Source organism: Xyrauchen texanus, chromosome 26, assembly GCF_025860055.1.
Source record: "Xyrauchen texanus isolate HMW12.3.18 chromosome 26, RBS_HiC_50CHRs, whole genome shotgun sequence".
NCBI classification, from domain to species: domain Eukaryota; kingdom Metazoa; phylum Chordata; class Actinopteri; order Cypriniformes; family Catostomidae; genus Xyrauchen; species Xyrauchen texanus.
Window position 1 is genome coordinate 24,664,715 of NC_068301.1, and position 27,824 is coordinate 24,692,538.

Below are 27,824 nucleotides of genomic sequence, written 5' to 3' on the forward strand. Positions count from 1 at the left end.
GCACCGCTGCCACACAATTGGCTGATTACATAGTCGCATGAATATGTATGTGTTCAGGTGTATCTAATAAAGTGGTTGGTGAGTGTATATGTAATATTTCAACTTACATCTGCACAGACAATAAAGCAAATACATAACTTGCGTTGTGAATATATTGTTTCCATAAAAATAAAAAAACATTACACGCAAAGCAAAACTTGTTTGATGCACGTTTTTTGTAATTTTTCACATTACCATCAACTAAAAGATATTATATAGTTTGACTAAAATAAATGAATATGACATGACTAAATATTGACTCATTTTAAAGGATATTGTCATCAAAAGACTAAAAATATGACTAAAACAGAAAACTTTAAACATTTACAATGCTGTCATGACTGTGAGCTTTTGGCACATCCTCCATTTTGTTGTTTTTTCATGAAGGGTCCTGTGTGATGCTAAAATGATTATTAGGCCGTACTATCACTATATATTGCACACTGAGCATTCATACAGCGTTGATGGACCTCTCCATTCAGAGACTGTCTGTTTACAGATGACTGCATCTCACCACCCCCTACCTCTACACACACACAGACACACATCTAATTTTTATATGCACATTTATACACTATTTTTCTCATCCCCCACTCTCTTTTTCCATGGTAGGCCTGTCACATCCTGTAAATACTGTGTGTGTGTGTGTGTGTGTGTGTGTGTGTGTGTGTGTGTGTGGAGCTGAGGAGAGCCAGGCAGGTCTTCTCTCGCTGGTGCTCTTGGGGCAAAAATTTGATGGCCAATAGTTTGCCTGTTTCCATGGCAACCACATTGTAATTACTCCCACTCCTATAGAACTGCCATTGCGTGTGCGAGTGTTGTGTGTTTTGGTTCATAAACAGCTGTCTTCTCCACCCAATCAGCTCTGACGAAGGCAGCTACGACACCTGACCAAAAATGGCCCACTTCAGTGCATCTAAGCACTGTAGTAGTAATGTAGTGACTCTGTTTAAGCTAGCACACAATACCCCTTCCCCCTCCCAATATCTTTCTCTCCAGATACCCTCCCATGTATTCAAACCATGTGATCACCCTTGTCACAAAGCAATTGGCTTATGATGTTGTGGCGTCTGCCCAATCAGGATTAAGCGCTGAAATGGACATAAACTGAGCTGCTTGGAGATGCTCTCAGAATTCAGAATGCTGATCCTACGGAGGGGCATGAACAGCCTGACGTACTCTTGCCGTGGCTAAAGCTTGGTCCATTTTCATTAGCACCACAGAAAAAAATATCTGTTGCATCTGTTCATCATTCTTTTCAGTCAATCTGGTCGTCCCTGAACCTGGTCAAGGTTCTTTGTGGCTACACTGGGTTCAACCTGTGTGAAGCTTCGCTCTCAAATATGGAGGTGACAATGGCATGTGAGTACAGCAAAACCTGGTCCCCACTGGAGAGCTTACATGGGGTGGATGGAGAGAATAGGGGTGTTGACTGAATGGAAATGATAGAGAGCTGTTGTTTGCAATTGTGCCTGGCTGCAGAGAGCGAGAGCGCACAGATGGGGCAGGCTTTGTGTGAAGCTGCTTGTAGTAATTAGGTTAGAGGCAGATTTCAGCTTGCGATTAAAGAGGCAGCGATCCAGAGCCAAGCGCTCACTCCAACCTGCACTCTTCCATAGCCTAGCCCCTTCTTGTGTACATATTTGAATGAGCAGTTTACTGTGTATGCCTCATTCATTTCTTTATCATACTGTTGTATATTGACCTCTAGTTGCTCTACTAAATAGTGTATGCATCCCACACAAAGAGAGACATGGTTTTTATTAGAAACACTGTCTGTCCAGCATCTTTTATTGCAGGCTTTTTCCAGGGAATTGAGTTCATCTCCTTTATATGTATGGCCATGTCTTTTGTGTATTCATGTTGATTTAGTGCTCAAAGCATTGACCTTTAGTGGATTATCAAAAAGCCAAAAAAAAAAAAAATCAGAATCCTGCCAGCTACTTAATGTTGATTGATTTTGGTGATATCACAGGCAGCATTTTTTCAGAGCGCAAACCTGCAAGATCTTATAAAGTGAATGATGTCTTGAGGTTTTGTTTGGTTGTGCTCAGCATCCGCACCCAAGCCTCCGGACCACAAACATTTCCCTATTCCACTTTACTTCTGTTTACACAGCAAAACTGAGGAGTATTCTAATATATTTTATTTATTTGTTTAATTAATTTGCTTAATTTGTTCTTTCGTTTGTACTTTTTATTTTTGTTCTTTCTTTTCTCTTTCCTTTGTTTATTTGCTATTTCATTCATTCTATTTTCTTTCTTCATTTGTATGTTTAGTTTGTACTTTTTTCTTTTTATCACTTGTTTGCTTATTCTCTTATTTTTTTGTTGTTTGTTCGCTCTGTACTTTTTTCTTTCAATGGCTTTTGTTTGTTTGTTTTGTTTCATTTGATGATTCTTTTGGTTCTTTTTTGTTTGTAGTTTTTTGATCACTCGTTTATTCGTTCTTTTCTTTTGTTTGTTTGTTTGTTTTTTGGCTTTTTTCTTTGTTCTTTTTTTCTTTTGATTTGCTTGTTCTTTTACTCAAATCGTGGCCTTACATTCTCAAATGCAACTCAGGGGTAAGGGCTCCTGAGACCTTAAGTGGCCATAATGCACTGCATGCTTTTAGCATGCTTCACGCTGACCCTCTGGGAATTTGAAAGAGTTTCTCTGATCTGCTCACGTCAGGGTGGATGTAGTGGTCTGATCCACTCATTGGAGTTCAACTGAGTATCACCTGCTGTAGAGTATGCCAGGGCCAAAACAGCATTCTGTAGGAAACATTGAGTGCATGGGTTTAGAGTGTATGCACGTTGTCTATATCTGTGTCTATGTGGTCATCCTCTCTGTTTTAATCATTATTTGAGGCTATACGCTTATGATACATGTTCTCTGCAGAACATTTGGTTATGTTCAGAAAGGAATACTATCTTACTGCTTACTGAAAAATATCACCTACTATTGTTTTAATTGTATATAAAACATAATGCATTATCCAACAATAAATGTATCTGCATCGATAAATGTATCAGTTATCCAACAATAAATCAGTACACTGCATATTTTGACAAATATTTTGTTAATCTGGGTTTTCCATGCCACAAAAAAATTGCATATTATCGCAGTATACTGTATACTTCAGAAAATTTAACAGTAGACCACATAGACCACGTCTTTGCTAAAATGTTAAAATGACACTATTGGAATCACAATTTTAGAGCAAGAAAGAGATCCTTCAAATAAGCTTGACAGATGCCATCGCTCCATCACCAACTGCAGGTTGTACAGCCAAGTAATGATATCCACAATCCTGTGAAATATGCCAGGCCGTGCCTTCCAACACTCAGCAAGCATTTAACAATCTGCTTCAAAACTAACGCTCCAGGTTCTGCTTTGTAACCTTGGCCAGTTCAGAGATAAATTGAAGAGAGAGTGGAATGGAGAGCCATTGTAGGCTGATGAGCTCTTTTGCCAACTTGCTTTCAGTTCCATATGAGATCTGATCTTCTGTTGGCTTTACCTGATCCTCTACATGGTCAACCCATAACGTCCCATCACCTGCAAACCTGCAGACCTCTCTTTCAGCATGCATATTCATGCGCAGGTGTCTTATCCTTCTATTCAGCTTGTTATTCATAGGCTAAATCCCAACATTTATAACAATATGAATCTGTACTGGCTGCATCTAAATGCATCACATGGTTTTGTGGTCAGTTTTCCCAGCAGCAATGATGTTCAATTTTTCTGGCTAATGAGATCTATTTGTTTTCTTGGAAGTAATGTCTATTTCTTTGATGTGAATCATTATGAACTGTTATAAAGATCGTTAAGGGGGAGGAACAATACAGTTAGCATGTCGGTTGTGGAACTGATGAATGTCCCTTTTCTTTTTGTACCTGATTACTCCAACAGACCATAACAAGCAATATTAATGTGGAGATGGATAAAAGACATGCTTCTCAGCATGCACTGCAATTTTTTTTCGGTTTTCTTTCATTTGTTTATGGAGAATAAGGTTTATTATCTAAACACTATTTGGATGATTGACAGGTTGTAAATGATCATTATCAGGTGATAGCACAATTGATGCAGTTGTGGCAAAGGCTTGTGTGTTGATGTGGAGGCCGAAATTTGTCATAGCTTCTACGATGAATAAGCATAATGGATGTTAACTTTTGATAAATGCCCTACTGAAAAAACACACACACACACAAAAAACACTGGTTAACACTGCTTTTGCTGGTGAACTATACTGATATGCTGATCCACCAGCTAGACCAGCACTAACAGCATAAACCAGCCTAGACCAGCATGGAAGTTGAATGCTGGTTAATGTGATCTTTGCAACTTGATCATTGATGACTACAGAGGCTAACTAGGCAGTCCAATCCTTGTTTTTGGAGATATGTAGCAATATTAGCAAAGTTTGGGTTTTGATCCGAAAAACCATAATTTGATCACCAGATTTGTCAGTTTGCAAGTCTGCTGACACCATCCAGTGCCTATTGCCAGTATATGTTTGAACAACATGTGCAGAATGGTCTGTATAGGGCATATTTATTGAAGGTCCTGTGTCTGATATGTTGGAAAAAATATTATAGATCATGAATAAATATAATCCTATTCTAGTCTTTAACTTTGTTTGCAGCAATGCCACTCATAAACTCATACAATGTGATTGATGTAAACATCAAAACATCAAAAACTAAGCTCTCCCAGTCTGACTGAGTCATGTTCTGTGCATAAAAACAGGTAGGAAATAAATAGGACTATTAATTATGTGCTTGCATTTAAAAAAGAGAGGCACACATGCAAATTTATGATGGATAGTTGTGCGAAGTTGTAATTAAAATCGAACAGGAGCGCTACATCTTGTGTGCCGGATTTGGAGGCAAGGCTGTTTGCACCAGGGTGGAGAGAAAACTGCTGAAGATACAAAAAGGTGCCAGAGAACCAACTTTCAGAAACCTGGAGGCATGGCGAGAGCTGGCAACTAACTGCTGGTATCATGAGCTTGGCATGGGCTGATGTCACGGGCTTTTATGGGGTCGTATCTGGAACAGCACTGACCTGTATCATGAGGCTTAGGGGGACATTTTTGCATCCCATTAGTCTATGTACACATTCGTAAGAGAATTCTTTGGTCATTCGTGTAGTCTCTCTGGATTTTCAGTGTCCTGAAAGTTTGATTTTTATGTTGCCTTGTCAAATTGAAAATGGTTTTAAAAAAAACTTTGAAAACATGTCTCGAGACCCCTGCATTCTGTTCCATTCCTTTGCGCCCCTTCTTGCTGTTTATGAAGACAAAAACATGTCCTGTATGTACAGTGCACCCCCGTAGTCTACGAAACTGTAATATCTACATTATATTCACATAATATACGTTTCTGCTTGTTTTTGTTTTATTATTTTGTTGTTGATAGTTTGTTAACTATAAAAAATGATGAATTATTGTAGAATGTAATGGTCTATTTAAATACAATTTAGCCAGACCTATGAATGCGGCAAATGTCTGGGCTATATAGCTGCTTCAATTGGCCAAGAAACGCCCATTTAGACAGGAAAAGCCATCTAACTGACATGTAAAGCGACCAGTCAAAGTCAGGGTGTTTAGGGTTTGTATTATCTGAGATGTATCATATCATAATCAAAGACCGACATGGGGTCTTTAAATATAACATATCAAATAATTTATATAATGGTGTACAAGTCTCCGTGAGTGATTGCACAGATAACACAAAGGAGAGTAGCAGAAAATGTGTAGAGATTCTAAGTACAGCAAAGAAAACCTCATTATAGAGAATTTCACTGACATCTCACCAAGTAAACAAAGCAGAAGATGCAGCTCTACTCATGGATATACGATTAATTTTATGCCTTAAACGAAACTCTGAATATCTTTAAAAGATTTGATGTCACTAACCTGGCAAACTTGGGTAAATTCTGTGATTATTTCATCCTCAAGTGTTCATTCTATCAACACGAAACCTTTTGAACACAACTCTGCTTCCAGGTAGACTTATAAAATGTACTGTGTTCGACTACTCACGGAAGTTCCATTGAACAAGCCAATCAGATTTGCGTTTACTTATCTAGAAAGCATTTTCCAGTTTTGTGTGCTATAAGCATCAGACGATTAGTGCACGGACTGGGCGTCACGTCTGATGCTGAGACTAAATACAATTAGGTCCGTTTTCTTGTGTTTTAGAGTCATTAGTTTGGAATTGGTTTGGACCCCAAAGGACAAATTTGTATTAAACCATAATCAGCCAGAAAATCCATTTGTTATTTGTTTCATCTGTTCTGCAGACAGCTTATCGAATATAAAATAATTAAGGGGTATCCTTTAACAGTATTTTTCAAATCCCATGAAATCTGGGGGGTTTTCTTTGTTATACTAATACTTTTTGTTGTTTGTATGTTTTGTTGACTATTTTACAGTTGATATCAGAAGTTTGCATACACCTAAGCCAAATAATATTTTTTATTTAAAATGTAATTGTAGAAAACATTCCCTGTCTTATGTCGGTTAGGATCACTGCTTTATTTTAAGAATGTGAAATGTCAGAATAATAGTAGAGAGAATGATTTATTTCAGCTTTTATTTCTTTCATCACATTCCCAGTGGATCAGAAGTTTAGATGCACTCAGTTAGTATTTGGTAGCATTGCCTTTAAATTGTTTAACTTGGGTCAAATGTTTTGGGTAGCCTTGCACAAGCTTCTCACAATAAGTTGATGGAATTTTGGCCCATTCCTCCAGACAGAACTGATGTAACTGAGTCAGGTTTGTAGGCCTCCTTGCTCGCACATGCTTTTTCAGTTCTGCCCACAGAAGTTCAGTTCTACCCTCAGATTGAGGTCAGGGCTTTGTGATGGCCACTCCAATACCTTGATTTTGTTGTCCTTAACCCATATTGCCACAACTTTGGAGGTATGCTTGGGGTCATTGTCCATTTGGAAAATCCATTTGCGACCGAGCTCTAACTTCCTGGCTGATGTCTTCAGATATTTCTTCAATATATCCACTTAATTTTCCTTCCTCATGATGCCATCTATTTTGTGAAGTCCCTTCTGCAGCAAAGCATCCCCACAATATGATGCTGCCATCCCCATGCTTCACGGTTGGGATGGTCTTCTTTGGCTTGCAAGCCTCACCCTTTTTCCTCCAAACATAATGATGGCCAAAAACCTCTATATGGCCAAAATTTTCCATTTTTGTTTCATCAGACCAGAGGACATTTCTCCCAAAAGTAAGATCTTTGTCCCCATGTGCACTTGCAAACTGTAGTCTGACTTTTTTATGGTGGCTTTGGAGCAGTGGTTCTTCCTTGCTGAGCAGCCTTTCAGGTTATGCTGATATAGGACTCGTTTTACTGTTGATATTGATACTTGTTTTTTTAGATACAAGATGGCGGCACGGTAGCACACAGCGGCCACTCCGGATCCAAAATGGTGCCATTTTTTTTTTTAAAAAGGCTGACTCTTGCGGCACATGGACATCGGAACAACCGGTGTTCATGTCTACCATCGCCAGACACTACTGAAATATAAAACTCATGCAAAAACCAAGCTGCATGATGACCTGCAGGAGGCGCTACGCATGCTGCGGAGACCAGGCCTCCAGTCCTCGGCGTCGCCTGATGCCGGTGGCCGGTGGCGAGGACGTCGTAAGCAGTGTGCGAGAAAGCGAAAGCGTGGCAAGAGGGCGGGGGACCATGCTAGGCTAAACAAACCCTAGCCGGCCGGCTCTCCTGTCTATCCTGCTCCCTAGACAATAAACTGGACTATATCCGACTCCAGCTGGCTACGCAGCGTGAGTTTAGAGACTGCTGCGTCTTTGTTTTCACGGAGACGTGGCTCAGCAACGGAGTTCCAGATGCCGCCATTCAGCTAGACGGGCTCGCCTCATTTCGTGCCGACAGAAATACAGCTCTCTGTGGTAAGACTCGCGGTGGTGGCTTGTGTGTTTACATCAACATGGAATGGTGCAAGAACTCTATACTAGTCTCTAGTTACTCTTCATCGTTGTTGGAGCTTGTGACTGTTAGATGCAGACCTTTTTATTTACCATGGAAATTCACCACTGTTTGCATAACCGGAGTTTACATTCCTCCCAGCGCTAACGCAAAGGAAGCGCTCTGAACTGTATGGGGCTATGAGCGAACTGCAGAACACTCACCCCCACGGACTGTTTATTGTCACCAGAGATTTCAACCATGCGAATCTCAAGACAGTGCTCCCTAAATTCCATCAGTATGTGGACTTTGCATCGAGAGGGGCGAACACGCTTGATTTTGTTTACACAAACATCCCAGGCGCGTACCGGGTGGAGCCCCACCCGCGTACCGGGTGGAGCCCCACTCCCACCTCGGCTACTCAGACCACATCTCTGTTATGTTAATTCCAGCATACAGACCGCTCGTCAGACGCACAAAACCACTTCAGAAGCAGGTGAAAACCTGGCCAGCAGGAGCCATCTCTGCTCTTCAGGACTGTTGAGTGCACAGACTGGCACATGTTCAGGGAGGCTGCAACATGTGGCGATTCTACCAACTTGGAGGAATACACCGCATCAGTGACCAGCTACATCAGCAAGTGCATTGATGATGTCACTTTCTCCAAGACCATCACCACACGCTCCAACCTGAAGCCGTGGATGACTTCGGAGGTGCGCACGCTGCTGAGGACCCGAGACTCCGCCTTCAGAGCAGGCAATAAGCTAGGCAGCTAGGGCCAAACTGTCCCGGGCAATCAGAGAGGCAAAGCGCGCACACAACCAGAGAATCCACAGTCACTTCCAGGACAGCGGTGACATGCTGCGCATGTGGCAGGGCATCCAGGCCATCGCTAACTACAGGACAACATCAGTTGCCTGTGACAAAGATGCCTCCCTTCCAGATGTGCTGAACGACTTCTACGCTCGGTTTGAAGTGCAGAACGTTGTGTTGGCGAGGAAGACCACCCCCTCCTCCCAACGACCAGGTGCTCTGTCTTACCACGGCGGATGTGTGGAAAACTCTACGTAGCGTCAACCCAAAGAAGGCTGCTGAACCAGACAACATTCCTGGCTGAGTGCTCAGAGGATGTGCAGACCAGCTAGCAGATGTTCTTACCGACATCTTCAACATCTCTCTGAGCAGCGCCGTCGTTCCAACGTGCTTCAAGGCCACCACCATCATCCCCATGCCAAAGAAGTCTTCAGTGTCCTGCCTCAACGAATACAGTCCCGTCGCACTTACACCCATCATCATGAAGTGCTTCGAGAGGCTCGTCATGAGGCACATTAAGACCCAGCTGCCCCCCTCACTAGACCCACTGCAGTTTGCATATCGTCCAAACCGTTCAACGGACGATGCCATCGCCACAACCCCTCCATCTGGCCCTCACCCACCTAGACAAAAAGGACTCATACGTTCGAATGCTGTTCATAGATTTCAGCTCAGCATTCAACACGATAATTCCTCAGCACCTGATTGGAAAGCTGAACCTGCTGGTCCTGGACACCTCCCTCTGCAACTGGATCCTGGACTTCCTGACTGGGAGACCTCAGTCAGTCCGGATCGGGCACAGCATCTCCACCACCACCACACTGAGCACTGGGGCCCCCCAGGGCTTTGTGCTCAGTCCACTGCTGTTCACTTTGCTGACTCACGACTATGCAGCAATGCACAGCTCGAACCACATCGTCAAGTTCGCAGATGACACGACCGTGGTGGGTCTCATCAGCAAGAACGATGAGTCAGCATACGGAGAGGAGGTGCAGCGGCTAACGGACTGGTGTAGAGCCAACAACCTGTCCCTGAATGTCGACAAAACATGCAAAAGGTGAACACTCTCCGCTGAACATTGACGGCTCCTCTGTGGAGATCGTCAAGAGCACCAAATTCCTTGGTGTTCACCTGGCGGAGAACCTCACCTGGTCCCTCAACACCAGCTCCATCACCAAGAAAGCCCAGCAGTGTCTCTACTTTCTTCGAAGGCTGAGGAAAGCACATCTCCCCCCCCCATCCTCACTACATTCTATATAGGGACTATTGAGAGCATCCTGAGCAGCTGCATCACTGCCTGGTTTGGGACTTGCACCGTTTCGGACCGCAAAGCCTTGCAGAGGATAGTGAGGACAGCTGAGAAGATCATCGGGGTCTCTCTTCCCTCCATCAAAGACATTTACAAAGAACACTGTATCCGCAAAGCAACCAGCATTGTGGACGACCCCACACACCCCTCACACAAAATCTTTACCCTCCTGCCGTCTGGCAAGAGGTACCGAAGCAGCTGTAACAGCTTCTTCCCCCAAGCCATTAGACTCCTCAATACTCAGAGACTGGATTGACGCACACACAAACACACACACACGTGTCCTGAGTTGCACTTTAATTACTGTCACTTTATAACTGTCTGCTACCTCAATAACTGCTATGTGCATAGAACACTATCTCATTGTATGTTATGTTTACGTTTTTTTGCACTACTGTGTACTGGTCGACACTGCACTGTCTCTCACTGTGCCTATTGTCCTGTTCATTGTCAGAAATGTCTTGTACTGTTATGTACTTTTTGCACATGTTTGCACGTGCACTTTATATAGGTATATAGGTATATATAGGTATTTTATATTGGTACTTTATTTAGTTGTGTAGTTTCATGTGGTCCTGTGTTTGTCCTATGTTGTTTTTATGTAGCACCATGGTCCTGGAGGAACGTTGTCTCGTTTCACTGTGTACTGTACTAATTGTATGATTGAAACAACAATAAAAACCACTTGACTTGACTTGTCTACCTGTTTCCTCCAACATCTTCACAGAGTCCTCTGTTGCTCTGAGATTGATTTCCACTTTTCGCACCAAACTACGTTCATCTCTATGAGACAGAATGCGTCTCCTTCCCGAGCAGTATGATGGTCGTGGGGTGCCATGGTGTTTATACTTGCGTACTATTGTTTGTACCTTCAGGTGTTTGGAAATTGCTCCCAAGGATGAACCAAACTTGTGGAGGTTTTTTCTGAGGTCTTGGCTGATTTCTTTTTGTTTTCCCATGGTGTCAAGCAAAAAGGCACTGAGTTTGAAGGTAGGCCTTAAAATACATCCACAGGTACACCTCCAATTGACTCCAATTATCCTATCAGAATCTAATTGGCTAATTGCTAAAAGGCTTGACATAATTTTCTGTAATTTTCCAAGCTGCTTAGAGGTACAGTTAACTTAATGTATGTAAACTTCTGACCCACTGGAATTGTGATATAGTTAATTAAAAGTGAAACAATCTGTCTGTAAACAATTGTTGGAAAGATTGCTCGTGTCACACACAAAGTAGATGTCCTAAATGACTTGCTTAAACTATAGTTTGCTAATATGAAATTTGTGGAGTGGTTAAAAAATTAGTTTTAATTACTTCAACCTAAGTGTATGTAAACTTCTGACTTCCAACTATGTATACATAAAATATATAGATCCAACAGAAAATAATTAAAAACAGAAACCCCTCTCCCCAATTGTAAATAAATTAAAGGCACATTCATTTTAGCATCAGATTATTAGTTTAATATAGTGAAATGTGACCAAAGTAACTTGACTGAATGAAAATGATCAGTAATAAATTATTAACATGGTTAAGAGATTTAATTCTGGTCATATTAACTGTGTTTCTGTGTTTATTTTTTGTATTTTCTAAGAGATTGCTTTGAGTTGTATCTCATCATAGCTTTTAATAGCACAGATTTGATCCCACAAGCCCACTCACTTTTTTAAGATGCTTTGGAAACACTATAAAATTAAGATTAATCCCCTGTTTTTTGTGCTTGAGGGAAGCAGTATATTTGTTAAATGGTGTTTTGGCTTTGACATTTAGATGCATTATATAGTGCAGGTACCTTTTGAGTATATAATAAAATGTTGTTTAAAATAAATCAGAATATATGGTCCAATGCATAATAACAGCCTTGGTCTTAAGAGCACTCCCAATTTTTGAACTCTCATGTGAACACACACATTCTTCCTTTTCTTCACCACTGTATGTCAGTCTGTATTATCTGAAGGCTGACACACAGTGGGCGAGTGTGCTCTGTACATTTAGAAGCTCAGGAGAGGAGAGGCGAAGGAAAGACAATAAGGATGGCAGGGTGCTTGAAGCCTCACACACTTCTCAATGAGGCTGTGACACACTTAGTCTAGATGTCTTCTGTTTGTCTAATGAATAAAGGCCCTTTTCCGCTTTCTTCAAAAATATCACCACCCACCACATCGGCAGCTGAAATTCCACCACTCCCCCTTGTCACCTCAACCTCACAGATAAAAAGTCTGCTTCTATTTCAGCCATCACGACTTGACTCACATGGGCTGGTAAAAAGGAAGTGAGAGAGCATCTTGAATAAAAAATTAGAACTGTGAAATTTAGCAAATGTGCTGAAAAAAATGCTTCCCCTGCCATAAGGGACTGTTTCATGTGGAAACGTTGGCTTCTCCGTTTCCCCACCTGCAGTTATTGAAAACCATCCCCTTTTGAATCAAGCCATCTATTTCTACAGCAAATCACGCCTCTCATTCGTCAGGCTTGGGCATATCAGCCTGGTGATTTGAGAGGGGCCCTGACCTTGGCCCAGTCTTATCTCTAATTAAACCCTATCTAATCCTGCTTTGCACACCAATGGCACCTGCTTACCAGGATACCAAGGAGGCAATGCATGCTTGAATGTCAACTGCATTCAGTTCCAGCTCCACAACTCATCCAGTGCCGCGCCACCAAGCTAATCACAGCATATAATCTGTAGCCCGAGGCTGTCTGCGTATGCCAACCCTGTGTTTGCGATTTCGAGCTGTGCATTCATCAGACTCAATGGGGAAGCTGTGGCTCTACAGCTGTTGGGCATTTCTGAAGGTTCTGTATCATATTGATGAAGAAAAGCTATCTGCTGAATTGTCGTGTCACACCTTTGCGCAAGACACATATCTTGGCTGGCTGTCACATCCAGACAGAATTTGTTTCAAGACTCTCCTCCTGTCATCCATGTCCTAGACCCACATTAAAATCAGTTCTTTGTCAAACAGTACTTCTCAACCAGGCTGCCATTCCTCTTGTTTGGCTAGCCTCCCCCAGGGTTCCAACACATCCTACACATATTCATATAGTTTTGTCACTGCCGGCGACTGCGCATTGTGAAACAAACCAAATGTTGACTGTCTATAAAAGAAGCTCTGCCGCGTACATTCTCTGCTCATCTGCTATAATTTCTGCATTTCAAAATAAGATTTTTTTTTGTTCCAATATTGCTGTAGTGTTTACTACAAAAACATTTGACACAGTAACAATGGTTGGACCGCAGGTTTTTTTGTTGAGTTGAAAATAGTCTTCAAAATATTTAATTATATCGCAGACGGTTATGCTTAATTAACAGTGAGAGGCAGAAACCATAATTGCGGTTAAAATATGATTAATTGTGCAGTCCTAATCATGATCATCACGTGAACGCTGTGTATGTGTTTGTGTAGTAGATGACCGAGAGCAAAGCGCTCTGAAGCGTGCAGCACATACATACTATATATTTATCTAATTATATCACCGCTTGTTTATCCAGTAAGATACAACCATCAAAAACACTCATAAAATATTGATTTAAATGGGCGTGTGAAATGGGGGGGAAAGAGACATTAGATATTAAAATATATTACTGCTGTTTAGTAATGTAATGTGTACTGTAATTAAATAATACTAGTGTATTAAAAAAATATATCTCACATCTGTGGTGATCTGTTAAGCAGCACTTCATTTGACAAAAATATTGTGTTGCTACAGTGTTGTTTCCGAATGCGAGTGTAAGAATTTTGAATAAAAGCACTTAATTTGTCAAAAATAATGCAGTTTTGTTGAAAAATTTTATTCATTAAAAAATATATATATTTTCTTATGACTAAAATTGTAATTCATTTGATTAAACACCATTTTGATAATAAAATTTAATTAAATTGACAAATACATTAGTCAGAACAAAATAACCACCTAATAACCACAATATACATCATGACATCTTGTATTTGCCTGTCTATTACACCCGTTGGACACTATAAAATGTCCTGAAAAAGTGTGCCTTGAAAAGAGTGGAAACCCTACTCCACTCCTCAACTCATGAAGGGTTTCCACTTGTCCAGAGTAACTTCTCAATCCTTGCTCTTCAGGGGTGGAACCAACTTTCAACACCTGTGAGATCAGCTAACGCGCAGTCTTGACGAAAATGGTTCTCTGTCCTGAGTACTGTTGTTCGTACCAAACCGTGCTCAGAACCATTTGGTTCATTTTCCTGAAGTTGGGGCTATAGTCTCTAGATTATCTACTCTAGATATCATACTTTTTTTTTTTTTACACAAAAACACAATAAATGCTAAATGAATGCAGTACTAATATCCTTAGTTCATCCCTGAGGCCATGAAAGGAGTCAACTGTAACCATCTAAGCAAGCTGCAAGAGGAGGCTTGCAGCTACAGGTAGTCAAGACTAAGATTAATAATGTTCTGACACTTATGATAACTTTTATCCACATTACAGTGCAGTGTATGCCTACCTGTTGTTGCACACTTGTCATAAAAAGGTGCTTACGAGGACATAACTTAATGGTTGATGTTTATTACATCCGATCAGTTTATATACAAAACAACGCTCCGTCCGTCAGTCATAATTTCCCTCTCATGTTTGAAAACACTATGTGCACTTCCATGGCAACCTAAAGAACCCCAGTCTAGATTGCTACTGTATTGAATACCTAATGGCATCTAGCTATGTTGATTTTAAGTTATAAATAACTACCTAAAACCTGTTAAATTGTGGAAAACATAGATCTGTTATTGTCTACTGCATGATTGTACAGGTAGGGGAGTTGGATTTCTGTTGGGGGTGTGGGGTGGAATATTGTCACAAATAGTTTAATTTGACTCGATTGGCCTTGACTAGTCGACTACTAAAAATCTGTAGTATCGGACTATTCACAACAATCCACACAACATTGCATCACCAAAGTGTGGACTTTGAGGAGGATTACTAAGGCTTAGGGTGACATTTGGGACAGGGCCTATGAAGTGCTTAGGGAGTCATTGAATCTAGGTGTGTGGGAAGTAGTGTTATGGATTGTGTTTTGGTATTAACTTTGCATTTACATTTTTTACGAGGTTGTATTGTATCTACTGTACATGTTTTTGGAGCTTCATCAAATGTGATTTGTGCATTGTAAGTCGCTTGGGTAAGAATGTGTTTTCTAACAAAGTAAATGCAATTAATTTCTCTCGCCATGTGTGCGAGATTCTTGGGTTTATATTCTACACCCAAGACTCTTGATTATAGATTGCGACTTTTTGGCTTTTTAGTTATAAAGGCAGTTGATATCATCAGATTTCTTGAGGTGTTTGTGCAATCGGTATGAAGAAGGAATAGAAAATAATAGTTTGTTTGTTCACTTTTCCTTTTCATTTCAGCAACTTTTTGTCTTTGAATGCAAATCCTCAGTCTTCATTTAAAGGCTAAATGTGTCATTTTGTGTAAATTATAGTGACCTTGTGCTGTCATATGTATGACAGTCTGTTTCTACAGATGTTTGATGTGTTGTCCTTTTATGATTCAAAAGCTGTACCAAAATAAAGAAAAGACTGAGTTGGGGCCTGGGTAGCTCAGCGAGTATTGATGCTGACTACTACCTCTGGAGTCACGCGTTCAAACCCAGGGCATGATGGGTGACTCCAGCCAGGTCTCCTAAGCAACCAAATTGGCCCGGTTGCTAGGGAGGGTAGAGTCACATGAGGTAACCTCCTTGTGGTTGCGATTAGGGGTTCTCGCTCTCAATGGAGTGCGTGGTAATTTGTGCATGGATCGCAGAGGATAGCATGAGCCTCCACTTGCTGTGACTCTCTATGGTGTCATGCACAGCAAACCACGTGATAAGATTCACAGATTGAATGTCTCAGAAGCAGAGGCAATTGAGACTTCCGCCACCTGGAATGAGGGGAGTATCCGCGCCACCAAAAAGACCTACTAAGTAGTGGGAATTGGGCATTCCAAATTGGGAGAAAAGGGGATTCAAAAAAAGAAAAGTAAAAGATTGAGTCATATTGATAAGAATGCGTGTTTTGTTTACCTGAATGATTAATAACTATCAGTGTTTGTTTTTGTGTTATAGGTGATGCAGGTGGTGAAGGAACAGATCACTCGTGCTCTCACCATCAAGCCTAACTCTCTGGATCAGTTTAAGGGTCGTCTGCAAAATCTAAGCTACACTGAAATCCTCAAATTACGACAGTCCGAGAGGATGAACCAGGAGGACTTTCAATCGCGGCCCATCCTGTGAGTCTGATGCACACTAGATACTCTTTAGTTTTCTGACACACCCAATTTCCACATAAGTCTCACCCAGTTTTGTACCATGCCTGCACCTGTGTCTTACTTATGATTGAAAAGAAGCATAACTCATGGATATTCAGAAGAGTCTCCATGAAATAAATTGCCAACTGCATTACAGTAGTACCATTCAGCTGGAGAGAGAATATTCCGGAATATTAACATCAGAGTTATTTGGTAATGTTCATGTTGACCTTTCAAAGCTTCTAAACCAATGACATTTGAACTCAGGATGTAATAATATCACTCACAATTTCATGTTCTTTCAAGAAACATAAAAATTTGAAATTATATATTGCAGATTAAGCACATTTTACCCATCAATTCTCATTATGGCAATCCAAAATGGTCATTATGATTTTATCATTACCGCAATGTGAAAAAATTATATGTATATATATTTAAATTGTAGATTATTTATTTATCATAGTAGTACTAGCTTGGTACTGCTTTTCATTTTCGCTAATTTTAACTTCTAAAAAAATCATCCTACAACATATTTCAAATGTTTTAATACAGCAAAAAACATTTAAAATATATACTGTTACGGTAATGAGAATCATTATTGAAAACAATGGGAATAGTAAAAGTTAAATGTCTGGGCGTGTTACAGTAATGAGAACTTGTGGGTAAAATGTGCTAAAGTGTTCTGAAAATAATATCACGATGAAAAAAATCTGAATGGTCCTAAATGTAGGCATCATTTGTATTTATAAAAAATATAGCCTATTTTTTTTCACTTCTGTATTGATTTAGGGTTTAATATGACCAGGACACTTTCTTGACAGGTTTGTGAAATATGTAACATGGTTTCATCTAGTCTCTGTAAAAGGAATATCAAATGTCCAGCTCTGTTTTTAACAGTATATAGATAGCAGCTAAGGTCTAACTTATTAGCAAGCTTCTAATGTCCTAGCTAGCTAAAATAATCAATATATTAGAAATTATTTTTAAACAAATTGTTCACCTTCATGACCATGGGGGGTTGTTCTTTGGTTCCTTAAAAATTTGGGCATAATTCCTGACAAAAATAAAAACATTTTAATAAAAATTTATACAAAAAAAATCGAAACCCACTTAGCCATTTACTACAGTGTGCACATAGTATGTGTCGAAATTTAAATGACTTAAAATCTGTTATCTTAAAAATGATTACTTGATTCATAAATTTGAACACCTGAACAAAACTCTCTTCTTCAAATCTTTAAATCTCTACACTTTAATTTAAAATGATCAAAGCCACAAAGATAAAAGGTATAATGCCAGTACAGAAATGGCCTCATTCCATAATGCTGTTATATAACTGCATGCTTCACATGCCCTGTGTGCCTCAGAGTCATGAATAATTCACTTTAATTAGTATTTAATGATTACAGAACTCATTCATTCATAGAGGATACCCATGGTAGAGCGTACAGCAGAATAAAAGATCTTTAGATTTGAGGCCCTGTTTGCCTAATGGTCAATTGTGTTTTTTATGCACTGCACATGATGGATATTTCTTTGTGTGAACTGCTATTAAAGTGCATATAGGTGGATCAGTCATTTACTCTATTCGTCATAATGTTTCATGTGTGATTCAATGTTTCTTCAGGGAGCTTAGAGAGAAAATCCAGCCAGAGATCATGGAGTTGATCAAACAGCAGCGCCTCAATCGCCTGTGTGAGGGCACCTGCTTCCGGAAGATAAGCAGCCGAAGGAGACAGGGTATGAAACACACAAACTTGATCAGGCAAAAACTTGATGAAAACATGATAAGGGTGGGGTTTTCCTTTTTGCCCTGTTGCATGAAATATTTTAAATTTTTAAAGATTCCTTAAGAGAGTTTGTAGAATACTAAGGCTTTTCCTTCTTTAAAGAGGCACACTTGCTGCTGAATTTTCTCAGGTGCTATGTATTTCTCTGGGAGTGTACATGAAACAGAGCTGGGTCTGTAGTTTTGATGTCAGTATTCTGTTCACTGAAACCTAGCATAGCTGCCTATCCGCTTAAAGGAATAGTCCACCCAAAAATGTCAATTCTCTCATGATTTACTCGCCTTTAAACCATCCCAGATGTGTATGACATCTTCAGCAAAACTAGCCAGCAGCGTCATGGCACATTCTCTTTCAATGTATGGACATACAGAGCTGAAATCTGCTTATAAAAATCTAAATTTCAGTTCTGCTCAAGAAATAAAGACATACACTGGGATGGTTTAAAGGCAAGTAGATCATGAGATAATTTTCATTGGGTGAACTAGTCCCTTAACACATAATGAATGACATTTTCCTGCTTTTATTGGTGATCTCTATTAAAATCATTCTCATTCTTGAATAGAACATCAGAATTACAGGACTTTTTAGAAATCTTCATGGGACACAAAATAGGGGTTTTCAATATTGTCACAAACTAAAGATATCTACATATTCAAAATGTTGTCTTAGGAGGCAGCTTTTATTCAACTTTCTTACTTAAACTCTGAAATTGATCCTGTCTCTGAATATTTTTATGACTGCTATTATTAAACCGACAGAATGATTAAGCACGTGTGAAAAATAGCCTTGTCCGTTGCTGAGAGAGTGAAAGAATGGGGCCAATTTCAAACAAGCGCTGAGTGGTGGGAGTGATAAAGCTTACAGCGCAGATTGGAGAGTTGAAGAATCGTTGAATGTAATATCGCCTTCTACGGCAACTGGCTCAAGAGGAAGGTTGTCTGTTGAGCTCTGAAGGAGGCCGTATCATTTAGCCGAATAATTTAACGCTCTTCACACTTCTACAGGATTAGATCATTCGGAGACTAGACACCTTGTCTGTCTCTTGCTAAGCATCTGTCTGCCTGTCTCTCTCTCTCTCTCAGGGTCCCTACCCTCCTTCTTTATCTCTCATTCTTGCTCTTTCTCTCACTCTTCTATCTGGTTGACAATTTTCACACTGTGTTTCATTGCCGTCACTGCCTGTTTTCTGTTACGAGTCTCGTTTGTTTGAATGGAAAATGTTATCACATGCATTGAGCATAGAGCAATTGCATTGACAGCAATTTGAGTGACAAAGCGACCAATAGTCCTTCATTTTTAATGAGAGTTGCCGATTCAGTGCGACATGAGCAGTAGAGACTGTTGGAGATCTGACAAAGTTAAATTGTGTACAAATGCACAGTGACGCATCTTCTACTAATGCAGTGGATCTGCTGCCAGATACGGTTGGATACAGCAGTTGAGTAGGAACACATACTAACAACCAACAGTACAGCAACTTCAGCAATTTAATCACTGCAAATGTGTGCGCACCCTTCAGGTTGCTAACTGCTAAGAGTAAAAAATACCTTTTAATCTTTAACCTTGCCCATTTCCACATATTATACTGTATATCAGGTTCTTTTTCTTAAGCAGAAATATAGATCTCTCACTTAAATTCCATATATTACTGTTATAGGAACCTTCGTGATATTATATTTTTGACATTAATAAACTGTCTGTTATACTCTCTAATACCATCGTATGAGTTTCCCATCAGAAGGCACCATAGACACGAAGCCACCTCAATTCAGATATTTTTCATCTCAAGATTACCCGATTTTAGACGATTAATTTTGTCCTTGCGCAACTAACCTGTTCAGCAAGCTTTCAAGGACTGTTCTTAGATGGTAGACTGAAACATAGCTCACTGCATGAAAAGATTTGTATCTGGCCCAGTATAAACCGCTGAATTTTGGACGTTTTCAGAAACCTACTGGCCCGGAGTCTCAAATTCCACAGGCCCATATACATCCGATTATATACCATTTCAGATGTATTGTGATTGACGATTACTTCTGTGTTATGGCCATTTTTTCCATGATAAGTAATCCCCTTAAGTTTTCTGTCAAGACACACACCTGAGTCACATTTGCATTTCTCACCTTTTGGATAAAATAATCACCCCTATTGATCATTTAGCTCAAACTGGATTAGCTGCCCTTAAACTTAATCTTGACAACCAATGGGTCACTGATTTTATTTTTTTGGTTACAATTTATTTAGCACATACCTACATCTTGACAGCTATTGGGCCACTGCAAACTACTTCAGGGCTCCCAAAAAATGTCTGTCTAGGTGGGGGTGCAACCATGTTACCTTTGCAACAACATGCTGTTAGGTCAATGTGTGCTGCAACATGTATCTTTTTCCTGGTCAATAACATAGAGTTTTTTTGCAGCCAAGGCTTTAAGGTGTGTCTCTATACAGAAAAGACTTCAATAAATATTTCTCAGAGTAGGTTTATTTTTTTATAGTAAAAAGTGTAAAAACTAGCCCCGGACTCCATCTCCAACACCATCTTCATCATCAGACATCATGCCCATGAAATACACAATATTCCTGTGTCTCTATTGACCTGGTCTCCAGCAACTGCAAAACACAACAGTCATTTAACCACTGAAAACACCCACTTGAAGGACTCCTATATACTATATACAGTTAGTACAGTACACAGCGAAACGAGACAACGTTCCTCCAGGACCATGGTGCTACATAAAACAACATAGGACAAACACAGAACCACATGAGACTACAAAGACTAAATAACATTTGTGCACATGCAAACATGTGCAAAAAGTTCGGGACATTACCATAAATTACTAAAAGGTACAGGACAATAGGCACAGTGAGAGACAGTGCAGCGCCGACCAGTACACATTTGTAATGAATAGTGCAAAAAGATGACACTTTCTAAAATGCTAAATGTAAACATAACATACTATGAAATAGTGTTCTATGGACATAGCAGTTATTGAGGTAACAGCCAGGTATAAAGTGACAATGAATTAAAGTGCAACTCTGGACATGTTCAAAAGTTGTATTGTGTACAGGTGTGTGTCAGTCCAGTCTCTGAGTATTGAGGAGTCTGATGGCTTGGGGGAAGAAGCTGTTTACACAGTCTGGCTGTGAGGGCCTGAATGCTTCGGTACCTCTTGCCAGACGGCAGGAGGGTGAAGAGTTTGTGTGAGGGGTGTGTGGGGTCATCCACAATGCTGGTTGCTTTGCGGATGCAGCATTTTATGTAAATGTCTTTGATGGAGGGAAGAGAGACCCTGATGATCTTCTCAGCTGTTCTCACTATCCTCTGCAGGGCTTTACGGTCCAAAAAGTCCCAAACCAGGCAGTGATGCAGGTGCTCAGGATGCTCTCAATATGTGCAACAAGAGCTTGATGTTACCTTAGATAATCTGTGAAGATTAGTTGAGTCTGGTCATGTGGGAAAAATTATTATGTGGAAAAGAGGAATCATTATGTGAGAGATTGTAATGCAGTTGAAGTTAAATACAGTATTGGTATTTAAAAACCTATAAATAATCTGATTTACCTTGTTAGTGGATTATGTTAATGAAGATTTTTTTGGGGACAAGAATATTTTGGGAGCCCTGTGGAGATATGGAGTTTACAGGGTACACAGACTGACTCTGCAGCAATGTTTCTACTCTGAAACGTATAGCAGGCAGATGTGTACTTAGTACTTTCTCTATGCAGTTAAGCCAGAAAAAGAAGGTATCAGTAGTAATACCACTGTGCACAATGGTTGAGGTGATTTAGGCCTATATGATTCCTAAAGTTTTCATATATTCTAATAAACTATAATAAAATTACAATATTATAATAAACTCTTATGTGATTTTTAGCAATACATTTTCTGACCATGTGATCATGGCTATTTACCATTATTGGTAGTTGTAATAATTGATCCATTAGACATTTAAATTAACTATTATGTCAGAACATGGTAACAGTGTAGGTGTTGAAAATGTACATAAAAGAAATACAGATAAATCTCTGCATTTAAAAATTGTTTTCTGTAATATCTGTCAAAACTATAAGTTAAAATCAAATGTAGTTATTATTGAGCTAAATATCACCACTCTTTGGTTAAAAAATGTTATGTTCAGGGTGTTTATTTTAGCATGTTTGTCTGTACAGTAATATAGTTTTCTGTAACCAACAATAAGCCAACCTTTCCATTATTTGTCTTCCACTGTACTCTGAAACACAACAATCTCCTAACACTTTTCACTCACAATTGCCAGTCATTAACATGTAAAAGGCCCTGACAGCAGGACAGCCATCAGTCATCATAACCAGCCGAATTTCAGCCATGAATTCCAATCAAACTTCACGATTCCCTTTACATGTCCGCTGAATTGAGGTTTTTGGTCTTTTGTGGACGTTAATGGTTTTATGATACTTGGGTCTGTTTGTTCCTCTAATACAACTGACAAACTTGAAGTTAAGTGGGAGTTTACGATTCCCACATTTTTCCAGATTTTACTCATTTCCTGCAGTGCCTGTGGCTTTCCAGTGTGACAGGTGCTACATCCAGAACTGCTTTGACATTTGTATTTCCTATTGTTCCCCCATAACAGAACAGGCTTACAATGCGAGCAGTCCATTTCCAACCCTTAGTCTTAACCACAAGTACTGCAGAGGTTGCCTGAGGATCCAGAATAATGTTAAAATAAAAAATATATATAATAATAATGTATAATATAATTTGTTGGTTTGTTTTAGTTCTGTTTTTAGAGCTTTAACTGAATGAGTATGTCTAGTCTCAGTCACTGATCACTCACACTCTATTCACTGCCCATGGAATGGATGTTGGCACTCATACGCTGGCAGAAAATGCTAGAAAATCTAGTATTTTCTTACAATCTATTCAGGTAGAAATTGTAGAAAGTGCTGTGCCATTGTTTAAATGCGCTATTGTTGAGGTGTCATTAATTTCAGATTTATATGCCCCTAAATGGTATGTATCAACAACACATTATTGGTAACTTATCGGTCAGACAGTCTTTTTATGTCTTAGTGGACAGTTTTTGGACAGTATAACATGCAAAATACACAAGACTTTACTGCGATAGAAAAGGGACAAGATAGTCAATGGGAGAGTCAAGGGTCAAGATAGTCATTGCAATTAATCAAGGGCCATCATAGTCATTGCGATTAATCAGGGTCCAGCATAGTCATTGTGATAGTCAAGGGTGAAACTAAATAATTTCTGATAGTCAAGGGCTAAAGATAGATAGTCATCATGACAGTAAAGCGCCTAAGATAGTCATTGCAATATTCAAGGGCCAATATTGTCATTGCGATTCATTAAGGCCCAAGATAGTCATTGTGATTAGTCAAAAGCCCAAGATAGTCATTGTGATTAATTAAGGGCTAAAATACTCATTGCAAGAGTCGAGGGCCAGGATAGTCATGGTGATAGTCAATGCTCAAGATGGTCATTGTGATAGTTAAGATGAAAAGGTGCCATAACATGGCTCCACCCTAATGTCTGTCATCTATTAGCATAGAGACTCAATAAAGGCATCTAAAAAGGAAGCATCCTTTCAAAAAACCCTTTTCCATCATGCACGTAGCACAGTATGCATATTAAGCCATTGTGCACATATCTGTTTTGGCATCTCAGAATAAGCTCACAGATGGTTGTTGGCTGTAATATCTGCTAGTTGTTCATCGCACATTCATAGTGGTGGATAAACACCCTATTGAGCTGGTTTGATGGTAAGCTGATGGTATAGAAATTGAGCAATGATCGAGCTGTTTGCTGTGCCCTCCTCATCCCCTTTAGGGTGAACGGATAAGCGGCTGTGAAGTGCCACACTGCAGAATGCACTTCCATCACACAATGCTTTTATTCTGAGAACTGCTATTCCCATCAATTAGGATTTGGAATCTGACACTTGGGTCGAGTACCAGCCATGGCTATTCTTGGCTATAAGCGAGCAGTCCTTGAAGTGATAGCTTGTGCTAGCTCTTCTGCATGGCACAGGAAGTTTGGGGAAGGGGTTGGGGAGACAACTTGTCAATCATTTTACCAAATTATCAAGATAAAGCCAACAGGGAATTTTAAAATCATGCTCCTGCAAAAACAAATAAAAACATATGGACCATTATGGAGTGTCTGTTTTTTCGCTGAGTGTCTATTTTTTATGGCTAGTAGGCATTCCAAATTTAACGCTGTATCCAATTGTTTCAGCATATGATCACTGTCTGCGCTGCTATTGATAGATGCTGCGTCACTTTGATGCTCATTTGTATAAAGTTGTGCTCTAATAAACTTTGTTGCATCATGCAGTCGTCACTCATGTTGTAGGAAATCGACAACGCTCATTAAAAATGAATGACTTCAGCTCGTTTTGTTGCTGTAAGTGTGAAAGCTTACACCAAAAGTAGTGTTTCCATGGTCTCAGAATGTATTAAAATGATGGTGGACCTAGTGCATTGGGTCTTATGAGATACAATGCTACTTTTTTATCCGATATGGTTGTATTTGTACAACGATATGGATAAGATTGTATGGATAACAGTGCAGAAGACTGACCCACTGTTCTACTCAACAGATAAGTTCTGGTACTGTCGATTGTCACCTAATCATAAAGTCCTGCACTACGGAGACCTGGAGGAGAGTCCTCAGGGAGAAGTACCCCATGATTCCCTACAGGAAAAACGTGAGTAGAGCCTGCATTTTGACTATGATTTGGTGGCTTTATAAAGATGAGTTTAAGATGGCCATACCCAGTCTTATTGTCCACGTACATATTCTGTGTGTGTACAGAATACAGGACTGCAATAACCATAAAGTTTTGACATGTTGCGGCTGTAAAGAAGAATCATGGATCCCAACAGTTCAACCAATTTGGTGTTTTAATATATATATATATATATATATATATATATATATATATATATATATATATATATCAAAATCATATATATCTATATCAAAAGTAACAGTCAGTATCTGGTGTGGCCACCAGCTTCATTAAGTACTGCAGTGCATCTCCTCCTCATGGACTGCTCCAGATTTGTCAGTTTTCAATCTTCCCTACTCTTCCACCAAGGCACTTGCAAGTTCCAGGATATTTCTTGGGGGAAAGGCCCTAGCCCTCACCCTCCAATCTAACGGGTCCCAGATGTGCTCAATGGGATTGAGATCCGGGCTCTTCACTGGCCATGGCAGAACACTGACATTCCTGTCTTGCAGGAAATCACATACAGAACGAGCAGTATGGCTAGTGGCATTGTCATGCTGGAGGGTCATGTCAGGATGAGCCTGCAGGAAGGGTACCACGTGAGAGAGGAGGATGTCTTTCCTGTAACGCACAGCGTAGAGATTGCCTGCAATGACAACAAGCTCAGTCCGATGATGCTGTGAAACATCACCCAGACCATGACAGACCCTCTACCTCCAAATCGATTTTGCTCCAGAGTACAGGCCTCAGTGTAAAGCTCATTTCTTCAACAATAAATGCGAGTCTGACCATCACCCCTGGTGAGACAAAACCACGACTCTCAGTGAAGAGCACTTTTTACCAGTCCTGTCTGGTCCAGCGAAGGTGGATTTGTGCCCATAGGTGACATTGTTGCCAGTGATGTCTTGTAAGGACCTGCCTTACAACAGGCCTATAAGCACTCAGTCCAGCCTCTCTCAGCAGTCTGAGCACTGATGGAGGGATTGTGCATTGCTGGTGTAGCTCAGGCAGTTGTTGTTGCCATCCTGTACCTGTCCCACAGTTGTGATATTCGGATGTACCGATCCCGTGCAGGTGTCGTTACATGTGGTCTGCCACTGCGAGGATGATCAGCTGTCCTTTCTGTCTTCCTGTAGCACTGTCTGGGGCGTTTTACAATACAGACATTGCAATTTATTGCCCTGGCCACATCTGCAGTTATTTGTTTATTGTTTATATATATATATTGTAAGAGTTTTATTTAGACCACAGAGCTGATGAGAGGAACTACTTTTTCAATGATCAAGTAAATAAAAACAAAATAGGAAAAACTCAATACGGTCACAAAAAAAGGATTTGTGCATGGAACTACTTTCCATTGCTGATTCAAACCAAATGAGGCGTCCAAGCATCTCAAAAACATCACTTCAGAACTAATAATATCACAGCTTGGGCTGTTTCTATTATGTTATTGGAGAAAAAAGGATGGGTGTGCATCTGCACACATGTGCAAGAGAGAGGGCAATTGCTATTAATGCCATCACCAGGGTTGCTATGCTGTGCTCATGCTCTTTAAGATTTTACTTTTAAACAGTGTGCACTTACTCAACATTTATGTAAGAGTTTCCTTTAGACCACAGAGATCAACTACGGGGCAGAGGGACAGACTAGTGTCATAATTTTCAAATGAGTAAAGATGCATAACTCTGTTTCAATTAATTTGGTTCTGGAATGCAGTTGTTACTACTGTAAATTACAGAGTTCTGTGTGTACAGAATGGAATTAAAGGGATAGTTCACCCAAAATGGCGAAATCCATATGGGTCCCTTTTGTTGTTCAAGAATAGTTAGTAGGCCACCTTAGGCCTGTCTGTCCTGCTCTCTCTCTCTCTGTTTACGAATTGAGCACCAGTGGGTGGAGCTAAGGGTGTGATGATGTAAAAGGAGTTGTTGATCTTGATTTCAATTTTTTTTTTTATGTGTTGGGGATTAAGTTTTGAGTTCTGAAATTTACAGTATGTTTTTATAGTAGAATTACCTCTTGTATGTCAAAATATAAAGGAACATTGGATTCCTCATGACATGACCCCTTTAAGCATTCAGAAGAGTAGTGACAATTGTATTTAGCTGCAGTATACACTTGGCCATTAATTATTCTCTGTTCCATGTGGCAGTTCCTGTGGCTGATATCAAAGCTGTTGTCACTGGTAAAGACTGTCCACACATGAAGGAAAAGGGAGCTCTGAAGCAGAATAAGGTGAGTCCTTTTGTGTGTCCTCAGTGAAGGAGAGCAAAAATGCTCTTGAATATCAAAAGATAAAATGTTCCTTTGATGCATTGGTGTGTGGCTTGGTGACAAAGGATGCATTAGTTATGCCTTGTAGCTTCGTGACTAATGATACATCAGCTCACTTCAGTTTCAAAGTCATCCTTTCTTCTTCCCACCAAACAAAGCAGGGAATGTCAAATTTATGCGACAAGTGTAAAAAATTACTCCCTGTTGATGCAATTGATTAAACTTGACGATGGTACATCAAGTATTGCAACAGTCTCTGGAACTTTCTGACAGCCATAAGGTTGTCAGATCCACATAGTCCTGATGTTCGATGACACTCCAAAAAATAGTACTTTGGAAAAATTAGATGAAGAGTATCCTAATTAAAGATGATTTATTTTTCACAGAGCAGATTGCCTCATGGCAGTTGACATGTTCAGATCAAATGACCAGCCAAACACTTCTTACTTTATCTTGGTAATACACCTGTTACTGTACAATTTTAGTCATAGGGGTGTGAGGAATTTTTTTGAGGCCATATCTAGACTATTCAAATATGCCATAGAAAGTTTGTAGATCAATTTGACAAAAGCTGGTGCTGGTGACTTCTTACGTGCATTTCCACAATTTATTGACGTATTTGTCAGAATTGTACACATTTGCTGGATGCACTGGACACCTCTTCTA

At 39.9% G+C, this 27,824-nt stretch overlaps 1 protein-coding gene across 5 annotated transcripts in view; it reads left to right on the plus strand.

The window, feature by feature from the left end:
• The window catches only part of LOC127619886 (engulfment and cell motility protein 1-like), a 144,308-nt gene that overhangs the window by 112,202 nt on the left and 4,282 nt on the right, over nucleotides 1-27,824 (plus strand). For 4 of the 5 annotated variants that reach the window (XM_052092910.1, XM_052092913.1, XM_052092911.1 and 1 more), the window contains 4 exons: nucleotides 16,179-16,342; nucleotides 17,991-18,103; nucleotides 24,753-24,860; nucleotides 27,037-27,119. In XM_052092910.1, the coding sequence (XP_051948870.1) occupies nucleotides 16,179-16,342; nucleotides 17,991-18,103; nucleotides 24,753-24,860; nucleotides 27,037-27,119 (468 nt within the window). Of the gene's footprint in view, nucleotides 1-1,166; nucleotides 1,402-16,178; nucleotides 16,343-17,990; nucleotides 18,104-24,752; nucleotides 24,861-27,036; nucleotides 27,120-27,824 lie in introns of those variants that run through there. The other variant, XM_052092912.1, reaches the window with a different exon arrangement.